We start from the raw sequence: 15,077 nt of genomic DNA, 5'->3' as shown, positions 1-15,077 counted from the left end.
TATGCTTACAGCATTGTTTTCCCACGTTGTTTGAATATTAGGAAGTATTTACATTTTTCTCTTAAATTATGTGGGGGGGGGGGGATGTAAGAAGAGCCAGTTTCTATGGTGCTAAAAAACCTGTAACAATCAATTGGGATAAGGAGAGATCCAGGCTGAGCATGCTTTCAACTGAACCTGGGAACAATGGGTGCTATCAGAAAAGCCTTATATGTGAGTGCACTTTAGATTTTTTGAATAAACAAAAGTTTAGTGACCTAGAAATTAATCAATAAAAAGCTGTTCTCTGTATGACAAACTGAAGAGCCAAAGGATTCTTGCAGAAGCATTGACTTTAATCATTTAAGATATATTGTCTGTGAAGGCTTTCTGAAACATGTGTAATCTTTTGAACACTTTCACACACACTGAAGTGTTCCAAGTTTAGTTTGGACTTCCAGTTTAGCCCTACTGTAAGATTAGCATTAGAGAATCCAAAATTAGATATATAATTAACATTCCGCAAAAATAAGGTTTGAAATACATTCATATTCTTTTAATTGTGCATTCTTATGTAATGTTTGCTCACAAAGCAGAATGCAGGTATTGCTGCAAAATCACAGCAGTTCATTTGCTGTATTTTTGTCTAAACCATAATAATGTTTGATGCAACTAACCTATTTTTTTAAAAAAAATAGTTTAGATGCATCAGTGTAAATTAAATTCACATATATCCAAGTTTTAGATTTAAATCCAACAGCCTCTATCTTAAGTTACAAAAAATAGATTAACCTGTATTTTCTACCTCCCATTTTTAATTATTATGTTTACTTTTCCTTCCTCAGGAAGGAAAATTACACAAAATGTTTTAGCTTTTGGTTAATTTTTGTATATAGTATATAAGTAGTTCTCATGTAGGACTCAAGGGCTATTTTGGGGGCCAAATTATGGATTTTGATATGACTCATCAGTAAGAAGTTCATTCAGAAGAGAGGGGATTTCCTCAAGAAGCCAGCTGCCCCTAACTGTTGCCACCATTTCCTCATCCAGGCATTTATAAAGGCCAAAAGCAATGCTACAATAGAGAGAGTAGACTGGTCCGTATATCTTTAAACTTCTCCTGGGACTAAGCTCTCACCTTTTGCCACTCCATTCAGAGATGACTCCTTTTCAATAAGAGTTGGAATACAATATGTATATCAGTCCAGGAATATGTTGACACAGGTTTTGGGGGTCAATTTTTAACTAAAATTTCGAGACATATATATGTATATATATAATAATATCTATTTCTTCTTCCTTTTCTCTAAAGAGCTGAAGACAATTTACTTTTTTTTTTCTTCACAACAACTTTGTCAGCTTAGGCAGGGAAATAATTCAAGGTCTCATTAATCTTACTAATCATATTAATGAGTGACTTGGCTGAATTGGATCCTAGTCATTGTCTTATCCACTAGGTCTCTCCTGAGATCTTTTTTTCTCAAGTAGATGGAATGAGCAGGGAAGACAGTGAGTTCAACAATTTCAGGATGTGGTCCTGTTCACGCAATGATAGGAGTATGCTCTCATTTATATTCCTTCAATTGTGGAAGTACTATTACAAAACATCTCCAAGACACCACTTTGTGGAAATCTGCTACATGCATGTACAATAAGTCCATTGGAGTCGGTAGGGCTTCGTAGAAGTGAAAATAAGTGTTTCATTTCTTAGTATAGTACTGTCCTGATCAATTTAGAAGAAGGGAAGGGTCACAAAGAAAAACAAAGGAAGTGCATGTATTGGAGTACTAACTGCAATAGACTCATACCTTCAGTTTTCAAATTTATACATTTATCATGTCAACAAGTTTTCTTCTAGTGGTAAATCCTGGCTGCAGTGGCACATCTTTTCCTGTGGCAGCAGTTCAGAGCACAGCTGGTGTCTAGTTCATTTCTAAAGCAGCCTAAAGTTGCCTGCAGCATACATCTCTGAACCCTAAGCACAACAACAGAATATAAACCTTGGTTCAGATCCCGTTATGTCAGATTTTAATATTTAATATCTCCTACTGCTGTATTCTTGAAGTCAAATCCCCATGTATCTTAAAAGATACAAAGGAATTTAGTCTTTCTTTTTTTCTAGATGGAAAATTTTGTGAACTGTTTGTTATCTTTTGATACAATACAGAGTGTAATTTTTAGTGAAGCCATTGCTTCAGAATCTGAACTTTACAATATTTTAAAAAGATGTTTGGGGTGGGGGGTTGCAGAAAACAAATTCCCTTTCAAAAGTCATGGAAACGGCTTATCTTAATTCTGTACTTTCTTGAAATAGCAGACCAGAGAATGTTTAAATAGACATTTGATTGAAGATAATTCATACCACATTTTTCTCCTTAACTGTAGGTAAACTCCACAGAACACTGGGATTTACATATGTACAGTAGTTATGTACAGAACTGCATTATAATTCAAAGATACAGTAGACTGTATCAGTTGCTAATAATAATATAATGATCTTTTACATTGATATCTCTACACAAATTTCAGATATTTTATATTTAATATCTCAGTACATTCAGTGAAATCTTGAACCAATGTGTTGTAGCAATCTTGAAACTTCTAGAAGATAAGGGAAAAAATTCTGCCTTCTCCAAGTCATAACTGATTAAGCACTAGATTAAATACTTCAATTTGGGATTCTGAAAGGGAGCTGCATTTAAAGGAAAGTAAGTTATTAAAATGGCATGTAACTATTAAACAGCATGCCCTGCTTCAATTCATCTTGTTATGTATTGGAGAATTTTCTAGAGGTGTCTTTTTCCTCACCGTCTTATCCTCCCAGCTGTTGCTTTTTATAACAGACCCTTAATGTTTGCCCCATCAGTCTCTTTTGTGCTGTTCACTGTGATAATGCAGCCCTATGAAGAGAAATGTATGGATTCATCTAGAGCAGTTGTTCCCAACCATTTTTTGACCAGGACCCACTCTCCAACATTAGTATCAAAATGATTACAAATCAGTTTTTGGTCAACTTTAGATTCGGTTTGGTTATTTGTGGTGCTGGTTTAGAAACTTGCATTGAATACACCACATCAGCTCTAGTTTCCGATACAGAACATATGCCACCCAGTAGTCGCCATCTGCTTGCCCACAGAAAACGATATTTGATAAGCCTCGGCACTATAAGAGGGTTTCGTGTGACCAATAGCTCTCATTACAACTGTGTAGTAACAGTGAGGCCACGGACCATTTTTTAGTTCTTGCGGTCCATGGACCACGGGTTGGGAACCACTGATCTAGAGGCACTATTGGCAATTTTTGTGATTTCTTCCTTTGTTACACATTAACAAACATGATTCTCTTATTAGTATTGTGTTGTTTTTCCCACAGAGGAAGATGTATATGGTGTTTATGCCAATCTATTTTTCAAGCATTTCCTTGCAGAAGGAGTCATCTGTGGACATAATTTATTTGTTGCTTCTGATAAAGAGGACCCTGCTGACATCTTAAAGGTAAAGAAAAGGTTTCTTCCATGTGATCATTTCCTAATATATCTGATTTTGTTAAAATCAGCAAAGCTAACCACTCAAGCTATGCCAAGATCCTGTACTCAATTAGGTGTCTATATTACTTAGCTCATACCTTGGAGCCCCTGGTGGCACCATGGGTCCAATCCTTGTGTTGGCAGGACTGCTGTTCGAATCTGGGGAGTGGGGTGAATTCATGTCTGTCAGCTCCAGCTTCTCATGTGGTGACATGAGAGAAGCCTCCCACAGGATAGTAAAAAACATCCAGGCATCTCCTGGCAATGTCCTTGCAGTTAGCCAGTTCTCTGAAGCAACTGCAAGTTGCTTCTGACACTAAAAAGAATCTTATACCTCCAAACTCTCCCCCCCCCCCCCCATATAAAGTCATCAAAATGCAATACAATACTTTTAAATATCTATTCAGGATTTTTATAAACCTGTTTTTGGATTAAACTAATTGCAATGATTCATAGAAATCCAAGATTTAAAATCACATTATTACACCAGATCTAAGAAAGTTTGCAATAATGGGGAGAATAGTGAAATCAGGTCACATACAAGCTCTTTCTATTCTTTACCAAAGGTTCTAATGTCACTGTCTCTCTATTCCAACAAGTCATTGCTCTACAACAGTATGAAAACAAATGTGGAAAATTGATAATTTTAAAATAAACTGAGGCAATTTATACAGATTATTAATACTAGAAATTTTCACATTGACCTCTTAAATTTTATGATATATCATCGATAGTTTCTTGATTCTGGAACAAAGACACATATTGCTGGTTTTGGTAAGGGAAAAAGATAGTTTTATAGACCATAATTATCATAAAACCGTATAACAAGTAGAAGATAAAAAAGCCCTATCACCTGCCTCAGATATATTACATTACCACCCAGCAATTTATCCATCATCTTCTGAAAACATATTCATGCCTATTGTACTCAAAGCTTCTTAGCAAGTCAGCATCAAGATGTAACATTGTTGAAAAAATTACAACCCTGTAAAAATCCTATAGATGAAATACAGAAGATTTTAAACACGTCTGTTCAGTCAGTTCATCTGTCAAAAAGCAGCCGTACCACTACATACAATAAGAAATTAAACTGTACCAAAGCATTGTGGGGTCTTACTCAAATGTACTTAGAGATACAAGTAGTTGTAATCAAGACCGAGGTCATTTTGACAGGTGGAGACAGCCCAGGAGAAATTCATGTTTCCCCACGTGGCTAGCCTGTGAATCACACATGTGGTAATACTTCCTGCACGCGCAGGCAGCAACGGACACTCACGAGCTCACTCCAACTGGCCGTTAGAGTAGCCCCCGCCCTCTCCTCCTCACTCCTATAAATAGCCAGCTGCGGGGCTACGGACCAGTTCTTTAAATCCGCCGCAATTAAGCAGCAACGGATACACGGTTAAGAAGATATAAACAATATCTTTAAAATTGTGTATCTTGCCCCAATAAGATACCAGACAATGATGCACACTTACAATGTGTAGGCTGCCTGGGAGAAGTTCATCTCTCCCAATCATGCGAGATCTGTAGGGCCTTCACACCCTAAACTAAAAAGAATAGAGAACTCAGACTGAAGGCAGCTTTATATGAACAAGCCCTCCTTCCTACACCACAAAAAGAAATGGAGGGAACACCCAATATTAAAATTACTACTAAGAAAATACAAATGGCGACACGACTCAAGGACTCTCAAAGCGCAAGTAATGCGTTAAAGAAAAAGAAGAAATTTAAGCCTCTGCTTCCCTCGCAAGAGGGAAAAATGGCGCCGCAAACACAAACTGAGAAGGAACAAGCGGCAAAAGATGCTCCTCTGGCTAAAAACATGCAATCGGGGGCCAAAGGGGCGACCCTAAACCCGCCCATTGACCAAACTAAGAAAGGCCAGATGGCCGAAATGGAGCCATCCGAAACGCCGCCTACCTTAAGGGCTCAGATTGTCTGCCAGGATGCTCCAGAAGCCCTGATACCGATGCCCTCGGTATCGATGCAAGCAGGCAAACCGCAAGGAGAAGCCTCCCCGAGACGCGCGAGAGCGCACCCTCCATCGCGGAGCCCGCCAAACAGGAAGGATAGACGTCGACACCGGAGGCGGTCCCCATCGGGGAGCTCCACAAGCTCCTCCTTTGACTCCACCTCCAGCTCCTCCCCCTCTCCCAAAAGGGGGAGGAAAAACAAAGGGAGAAGCCATAGAAGCCGTTCTAAGGCTTCCTCAATGGGGATTAGCTGCCAGGGCTGGCGGCCTCCCATGCCACCTAAAGAAGGCTATTGGCAGTTAACCCCTCAAGGGCAGATGATATTCTGTGCGGGTCCTACCCATATGTATGCCAACCTGATAATCAAAGAAAGAAAGAAAGAAAATAAAAATAGGCATGTTTTGAGGAGGCATGTTCCTCCAAGCCAATTGGAGGAAGATTATGAAGATCCCTTGGAGGGACCCTCCACACCAAGCTCAAGATTAAGTCTAAATGAGCATCAAGAGATATTAAGAGACCTTTCTGAGTCCAGATGATAATCCACTTCTTTTTGAGGAAGTAAAGGACAAGGAACAAGATAAATCTAATGTGGAGGAATTCAAGAGGTTTAATGCTATCTTATCCAGAATGATAAGAGCATTAGATTTACCGTCCTCCAAACCACAAGATACAGTGGAGGATCCAATGTTTCCCACTGATGAACAAGACGTTCCTAACACTACAGCATTACCATCTTTGCCATACCTGCTGAAACTAACAAAAGTTCCAGAAGGGTCACCAGCGGCAGCACCAGCCATGCCAAGAAAAGTGGACAATCTTTATAGGATTGACTTAACAAATGCAGACTGGTTGGTTCGCCCATTCAGACCAAACACTGTTATCGCTGAAGTAGGGCAAGGGAAGAAATCTAGGAAAACAGCAACAGCACCTGCTGATAAAGAGGGGGAAAAATTAGATACCATGGGAAAGAAGATGCACATGGTGGCAGGTCTCATTACCAGAATGGCTCATTACGCAACCTATATGAGCGCATATCAAACTTTCCTGTGGAATAAAGTGTTGCCACATGTTAACATTCTGCCAGACGAAGAACAACGTTTGCCTAGGGCATTTGCTACAGAGGCCCTACTTCTCTCTAAATATCAGAAAGAGTTTGCTAAACACTTAGCAGAGTCGGCAGGCAAAATGTTTGCTATTGCAACATCAACTAGACGTCATGCTTGGCTGAGAGCATCTGACCTATCGGAAGAAGGTAGATCCTTGACAGAGGAGCTACCAATGTTCCATGATGGATTGTTCAACACTACAACAGATGAAAAGCTGAAACACAACCAAGAGATGAAGAAGACCATACAAATATATGGTTTCCCAAAACAGAACACATACCAGCAACGACCAAGATGGCAGAACACCTCTCCATACTATAGAAGAGGCTTTGGTAATTACATGAATACACAGCAACGCCAATACTCCACACAATACTCCAGACCGTTTGTGCCAAGGAAACAAGGTTTCAGAACTAAGAACCGTTTTCAACCATATCAAAACAAAACAAACCGCACTGGGGGTCCTAAGCAGCGTTTTTGATAACGACTGCCCCAGAAATGATTCACCGGGAAATGTCCCCAAGGTTGAATCAATACTCCAAGTTACTGATGTTATATGTGTTGAATGTTCATGTTGTCAAAGTAAAGGGGTAGATGATAGGGAGCCTCCTACGTTTGTCAACCGCTTGGCACCCTTTTTCAATATTTGGGCAAGAATTACAACAGACCAAATGGTTTTAAAGATTATTAAAAATGGTTATTTCATTGAATTTAAGCAACTGCCTCCTGTTGGACAAATTAAAGTCACACCTCAGTCTCCGTTACTGCAGGAAGAAATAGACAATCTCCTTTCTAAAGGGGCTATTTCTCCATTGCCGCTAGGGCAACAGAAGTTATGTTTTTATTCAATATACTTTTTAGTATCTAAAAAGGGAGGGGGTCAACGTCCAATCTTGGATTTGCGACATGTAAACTCTTACATAGAGCCTAAGAGATTTCGAATGTTATCGTTAAAAATACTGTTGCCATTGCTGAATAAAGGTGATTGGTTCGCAACGGTGGATCTTAAAGACGCTTATTTCCATATTTCAGTTAATAAGGAGCACAGAAAATATCTAGCTTTTATGGTAGGAAGCCATGCTTATAGTTTCAATGTTTTGGCTTTTGTATTGGCAACTGCGCCACGAGTTTTTACTAAATGTATGGCAGCAGTAGCAGCTTACCTGCACACTTCGGGTGTTACGGTTTATCCGTATATAGACGATTGGTTAATCGTGGCTAGATCTAAAGAGATTCCCGAAGAGTATGTCAAAAAAACTTTATGTTTTCTCCAGTCCCTAGGTCTCATCGTGAATTGGGAAAAGTCCCAGCTCACGCCGACAAGAAGAATACAGTTTATTGGCGCAATTCTGGATTCGGAGTTGGAGAGGGCGTACCTACCCGACGACCGTTTCAAAAATCTAGAAAAACTGATACTTCAAGTAATTCAGGAGAAAAGGATAAGAGCCAGAAAGATCCAGGTCATTCTGGGACACATGGCTTCTACTACAGCAGTGACCCCTTTGGCAAGGCTGAACATGAGACTATTACAATTGTGGTTCCTTTCTTTATACAACCCTCAAACACGCAAACCTTATGTACTCCCATCTTTACCTGGGGAAGTACGGGACTCCCTAATATGGTGGCTGGAGCGCAGCAATGTCTGTGCGGGACTGCCATTCCAGGAAGTTGCTCCTTCCAAAACCATGACAACAGATTCATCACTCATGGGGTGGGGAGCACATGTGGACGGCCTCACGGCTCAAGGAAGGTGGACACCACTGGAGTCCATCCTACACATAAATCAGCTGGAACTGTTGGCAGTCGGAAAGGCCCTGAAAGCCTTCGAGCTGGTTCTCACCGGTCAAGTCATCCAAATTCTCACAAACACCACTGTAATGTTTTCTATCAACAAACAGGGGGGCACACATTCCCCCACATTGCTGACTCTAGCACTGAGGATATGGCACTGGTGTGTAGAAAGAAACATACACCTCACAGCGGTCCATCTGCCAGGGAAACAAAACACTCTAGCAGATTATCTAAGCAGGAGCCCGCTAGGTCATCACGAATGGTCTCTGAACAGGGAAGTGGTGACTCTTCTCTTCAGAGAGTGGGCGACCCCCTCGATAGATCTTTTTGCGTCACTAGCCAACAAAAAGTGCCACCTGTTTTGTGCACGACAGCAGAAAAACTTAGTGCAGAATTGCATGGGGGATGCCTTTTTGATTCATTGGGGGGCTAAAGAAGTGTACGCGTTTCCACCATTTCCGCTAATTTTGAGGGTGGTGTCAAAGTTATGCCGGGACAGAGCCAAGGGAATACTGATCACACCTTGGTGGCCTCGCCAGCCGTGGTTTGCACTAGTACTGCAACTGTCCAGGGGGGGTGTTCAGGATGCTTCCGTGCAGAAGGGACCTCTTGTTGACGCAGAACGACTGTGTCCTTTACCCGGATGTTCAGGATCTGAGACTGACCGCATGGAGAATTCTCCCGCTTCAGGAGAATTAGACCCAGTCTTATCAAAGGATGTGAGGGATGTGTTAGAGGCAGCACAAAGGTCATATATTTATAAATGGGCAAGGTTTACTAAATTTGCTCAAGAGAAGAATACAGACCCATGTGCGGTCTCTACCACAGTAATATTAGAATTTTTGATGCACCTTGCCAACCAGGGTCTTGCCTTGACATCTTTGAAGTTTTATTTAGCAGCCTTATCCTGGTTTCGCAGGAAGGCAGGTTTACCATCTTGTTTCAGTGACCCGTTGGTGTCACAATTCATGAAAGGGTTTAAGAATATCAGGCCTCCAATAACACCAGTGGTTTCGGCCTAGAGTCTTGAGGTAGTGCTCGCAGCACTTACAAAGCCACCCTTTGAGCCAATGGCAACTGCAGATTTATCATTTTTGTCCTGGAAGACGGCATTCCTAGTGGCTATAACTTCGGCACGTAGGGCGAGTGAGCTTTGTGCATTGAGGTGTGATGAACCTTACTTAAGAATGCATAAGGACAGAGTAGTTCTGAGAACAGATTTAGCATTCCTCCCAAAAGTGGCCACGAAATTCCATATCTCCCAGGAGATTGTGCTGCCTGCCCTATTTCAACACCCCACTTCTCCATTGGAGAGGGCTTTACATTTGTTGGATGTCAGGAGAGCACTTGCTTTTTACATTGATAGAACATCAAGTACTAGGAAATCCCCAAGACTAGTCTTAAAATACCAGAGGGACACCATTGGTCTCCCGGTATCATCTCAACGTCTGTCCTCGTGGATAGTGTTAACCATTCATAAGGCTTACAGTATGGCAGGGAAAGAATTACCTTTGCAGGTCAAAGCTCATTCAACAAGAGCGGTGGCGACATCGACGGCTTTCCTGAAAGGAGTACCTCTGGACGTGGTGTGCAGAGCTGCGACTTGGTCTACTCCTTCAACTTTTGTGACACATTACAAACTGGATGTGGCATCGAAGAAAGATGCAGCCTTCGGCCGGGCTGTTCTATTATCTGCTGTGGCATGACACCCTCCACCGAGGTTAGCAGCTCGCTAGTCTACCACATGTGTGATTCACAGGCTAGCCACGCGGGGAAAATATAGGTTGCTTACCTGTAAACATAGTTTCCCGAGTGGTAGCCTGTGAATTCACACATCCCCGCCCATCCTCCCCACTCTGATGGTCATGCCCAGGACTTCTGGCTGCTTTTGCGGCGGAAGAACTGGTCCGTAGCCCCGCAGCTGGCTATTTATAGGAGTGAGGAGGAGAGGGCGGGGGCTACTCTAACGGCCAGTTGGAGTGAGCTCGTGAGTGTCCGTTGCTGCCTGCGCGTGCAGGAAGTATTACTACATGTGTGAATTCACAGGCTACCACTCGGGAAACTATGTTTACAGGTAAGCAACCTATATTGTTCATACTTCCTTGGTTTACTACCGTAAATTTAGGTATATTTAATCTTAATGAAGAACATATTTCAATATTTAAAAGAATTTTTTTTGTACTACTATTAGTACTTTGGAAATGAATTTCAGTGCCAGTGTAGTAAAACGCTCATGCTGGATCTCAGTTTCCCACACTGATTTTCAAATTCTTCTTCAGCTATGGTGCTCATTTAGTGTTCTCAGCTGATAGGTAACTCTCAACCTCAACACTTTCTAGTATTGTTAAGAGAATCTCTGTCTGGCCATGAAATTTACTTACAGTATGGTTATATATATCAGTTAAGGATAGTATGTCTCCTCTGAATGAATGCCTGGTGGAGATAGTGGGCTGAATGAGGCAACACAAATTGAAACTGAATCCAGATAATACAGAGGTGCTTGCTGTCAAGGGTCCTAACCTGGGGATGGAGGCATGTCAACCAGTTCTTGACGGGGTTACACTTCCCCTTAAAGACTGTATTCTCAGCTTGGGAGTGCTTCTGGATCCGTCTTTCCAAATGTCAGCCCAGATAGATGCAATGGTAAGGAGTGCTTATAATAGCTTCGGCTGATACGCCACCTGCGCCCTTTCCTAGAATCCAAGGAACTGAAGATGTTAGTTCACGTGCTGGCTGGATGTCTGCAATGTGTTTTACATTGGACTACCTCTCTACTAAGTCAGGAAACTCCGATTAGTTCAAAACATGGCAGTCATATTGGCTACAGAAACCAATTTGACTGCCAGATTGGTTCCTGTAACCATTGAGCATCTTATACCCATATTAAAGTCATTCCACCGGCTGCTAATTAGTTTTTGGGTAAAGTACAGTGTTGGTTTTACCTTTAAAGCCCTACATGGTTTGGGTCCAGGTTACCTACAGGATTGCCTTTTCCCACACAATCTATGGCCCCTTAGGACACTGGGGTTCTCTTGTGGTCCACTTACTCCAACCAGCCAGAACAGGACTGATGACTCACCCAAAGGACCTTTTCATTCTTTGCCATGACTGTGGAATGACAAGCTGTCAGAATTTATTGAAGACTCATCTCTTCTGGCAGGCCTACCCAGTCAACTTTGAATCATGAGTTTTGAATTAGCATTTATTCCTGCTATATTTTTGTACCCTGTCTTTGGTGTATGTTTTTATAATGGTATGTTTTTATCTATGTATTTTTACTGTACATATTTTATGTTCATATATTTTGACTTTGATGTACCCTGCCTTGAGCCATTAGGAGAGGCAAGTAACAAATGAAATGTATTATTATTATAATCACTATGATGTAAATACCACTAGGGCTTTTTTTCAAAAATATAATAAAGACTGTAATTTTAGCGACCCTGGAATAATCAAATTTCTTGAGACCACATATTGGAGTTAAATAGAGAACCACCTAAATAAACCAGTACAATCAGGAAGGAAGTGGAGTAATTGTAGACATTTGCTGCTGCATATGTTTTTAAAATGCCTTTTCTGAATGGGGCTTACTGCAGTGGATATGTCAGATTCTTTGGTGACAGCAATAAGTTATTGGATACAAGGGCAACAAGTGTTATGTTATATTTCAGATTTTACATGTTACTGGTTTAACTGAAATCATTTTCTTGAACCTTTTGTTATTCTTCAGATTTATCATATGAAAGATTAAGTAAGGATCACCGTTATCCGATAAAAAAATTCCCCATGGTGTGTTTCCTGAAAATGCACCACAACAAACCTTTTTTTATTTTAAACCAATCTTGTTTTGGACTTTCCACAAGCCTTGTTTTTACTATATGAGGGAGTTACATCCAGTAGAGTCATGTCCATATGCCTAACTGGTCCGTAGACTTGCGTAGTTCAACATTGTGTTCTTGCAGTTGCCAGCCAAGTGCCTGTATGAAATCCATAAACAGGACATATGTTGTATAGCCCTCTCACATTCCCTGCAACCAACATTGAAAGTCATATCAAAAATAATATATGGCCATCCTGAGTTTTTCTAATCGTTAAATGCCATCCTCATTAGTGAATATCACTACATCTTGCAGTAGTGAGTTTATATCTGTTTATTACCTAGATGACTTAGTTCTAGTGTTATAAGGTCTCTATAAAATGCATATTTCTGTATACTTCAATATATCCACTGGATTGCCTTTTATCCTAAGATGAAAAGCCCCCAGTGTTGTAATATTTTTTATATTAGAGTTGCTCCAGCTCCGTTGAATATATTGGTGGCCCTCTTCTGTTCATTTGCAAGCTACAGTATCCTTTTAAGGTGGAGCAACGAGAACTACACCTGTTATTAGAAGGGCTTTGTGATATTCACAGTTTTGAAGTCTTTTCCTAATGATCACTAACATGGAATTAACCCTTTTCACCATAACCCTGGACTGGTTCATTTTTATTATTTTTTATTAAGCTCTTCGTGAAAACCCTAATATTACACTCCTGCTTGTTCATAATTTAATACCATACCTGCGAATATGTGAGATTAGGGGCGTCATCACACTAGAGCAGTGGTTCCCAGCCCTTTGGGCCTCCAGGTGTTTTGGACTTTAACTCCCAGAAATCCTAGTCAGCTTACCAGCTGTTAGGAACTGTAGGAGCTGAAATCCAAAACACTTGGAGGCCCAAAGGTTGGGAACCACTGCACTAGAGCATGGATCCACTTAAATCCAGTCTCTGCCCCCTGCAGAATTCTGGGGCTTGTAGTTTAGGGAGGGGCTTTTAAACTGTTCTGCCAGGCAGGTCCTGAGCCTCAATAAACTACAAACCCCAGAATTCAGTCGGAGATAGAAACCGGATTTAAAATGGATCCATGCTCTAGCGTGCCTCCTCTCCACATGCACTTACTTACTCTGAATCTCATTTGCAATTTTAAGATGCATTTACTCCGTTTAGTAAGATCCTCTTGGAGCATTCCGCTGCCTCTTTTTGCTATGACCACTTAAATGAATGAATATATGACACTTACTTCAATAAATAGTCCCTATGATTATATCCAGATACTTTTACTTGAAGAACAACATTTTCTACTAATGGGGCACAGAAAAAGAATGGCAATGCAAGAATGCCTGGTTAACTACTTCTACCTTGAGGCTTTGTTTGAACTGGGGCTGAACTGTTTCATCACTAACCCAGTCTCTTCCTCACATTACACTTGTTTATTTTTCTCCTTTTATGTGTGGGAGAGTGGTCTTAATGCTGTGAAGCAGTGAAGTGGCCACAGTTTCATGCTGAGTCTGAACTCTGGGGACTAGTTTATTCTAATTGTGGCTAGTTCAAACAAGCAGTTGTCTAATATTGTGATCAAATGATATAAAAAATAGATATTCAAGTTCTTTGGGGGTTTATGGAGACTTCAAGGACAAATAAATGAAACCTCTAAGGAGAAAAACTCCAAAATTCACACAAAGAAAATGTGTTTAGCACAGACATCTAGAATGCATGGCATGTGGATCAAGCAGATTTTCCTAACATTGATAACATTAAAGTGATAATGTTTTTCTTATTATCAGTACTTGTAAGTAGATATATAAATGATATGTACTGTTTCTCTGTTGAATTAGGAGCAATAGAATCCTGAGCCCATGCCACACTGCATGTTTCACTTTAATTAGCGAGATGTTGATATGCCTTAAATGACAGTTTCCATTGGTGTTCTGCAAAGGATAGAAAATTTAATCTTTATTAATTAAAAAATAGCTCTTACTACAAAACATAACTTGAAAATATAAAGAAGAAAGATGTTATCAATGTTTATGGTATATAATAAGCATTGTAAATGTTTTCATTTAAGATACAAGGTGGAATAATTTGAAGAAAAAGAAAAACAGCAACAAAGACATAAGAATATATTCCTGAAAGTGATCTGTAAAAAAAGAGTGGGAAAATTATTTAAAAATTTTTTTTGAAGGAACAAATTATCATTGAACAAGTTGTCATTATTAAAAATTGTTGTAACACTGCTAAATGAGAAGAGGATGATAGCAATTTTTCCTCTAATCAAGAATCGTATTTCTGGAAGCCTCCTAGATGCACAATTATGCTTTTAAAAGCATGTGCATTACAGCTTTTTCAGTGTTGCCTGCTCTTAAACTATTTATATTGCTTTTTAATAGTAAAGTTTCTGATAAGGTTTTTTTAAATAAATAAAACAGCATGAGAATTTTCAGCTGCTTGGGGCTCAAAATGTTTCATAACCCAGGTTATGTTAGGGCAGTGGTTCTCAACCTGCGAGTCCCCAGGTGTTTTGACCTACAACTCCCAGAAAACCCAGCCAGTTTATCAGCTGTTAGGATTTCTGGAAGTTGAAGGCCAAAACATCTGGGGATCCACAGATTGAGAACCTGTGGAAATGGATGTTCTCAGTTTATCAGAGATTAAAGAACCATGTAGGTTGTTGTCACTAGGAATGGCAGGAGATTTAAGAAGAAGGGAGATTAAAGACATATGACCTGAAGGAAGGATACCAGATACCTGAGAAATGTAATGAAGGCTAGTGGGTAATAAGTTCCAACAGAGAGAGCAAGGAATTTATTGGAGAGAAGTTCTGAAGGATGCTCTCCGAATTTTCAGACCAAGGAAGATTTTTCTGGTGAGTGTTGCTATGCA

At 40.3% G+C, this 15,077-nt stretch overlaps 1 protein-coding gene across 2 annotated transcripts in view; it reads left to right on the top strand.

Annotated features, from left to right (window-relative positions):
* ELP4 (elongator acetyltransferase complex subunit 4) overlaps positions 1-15,077 on the top strand; it is a 182,188-nt gene that overhangs the window by 19,858 nt on the left and 147,253 nt on the right. For both annotated transcript variants that reach the window (XM_067462690.1, XM_060766258.2), the window contains exon 3: positions 3,352-3,473. In XM_067462690.1, the coding sequence (XP_067318791.1) occupies positions 3,352-3,473 (122 nt within the window). The remainder of the gene's footprint in view (positions 1-3,351; positions 3,474-15,077) is intronic.

Source organism: Anolis sagrei, chromosome 1 (assembly GCF_037176765.1).
Source record: "Anolis sagrei isolate rAnoSag1 chromosome 1, rAnoSag1.mat, whole genome shotgun sequence".
NCBI lineage: Eukaryota > Metazoa > Chordata > Lepidosauria > Squamata > Dactyloidae > Anolis > Anolis sagrei.
Note: the sequence above shows the minus strand (reverse complement) of the source record. Positions and strands in the feature narration are given on the sequence as shown.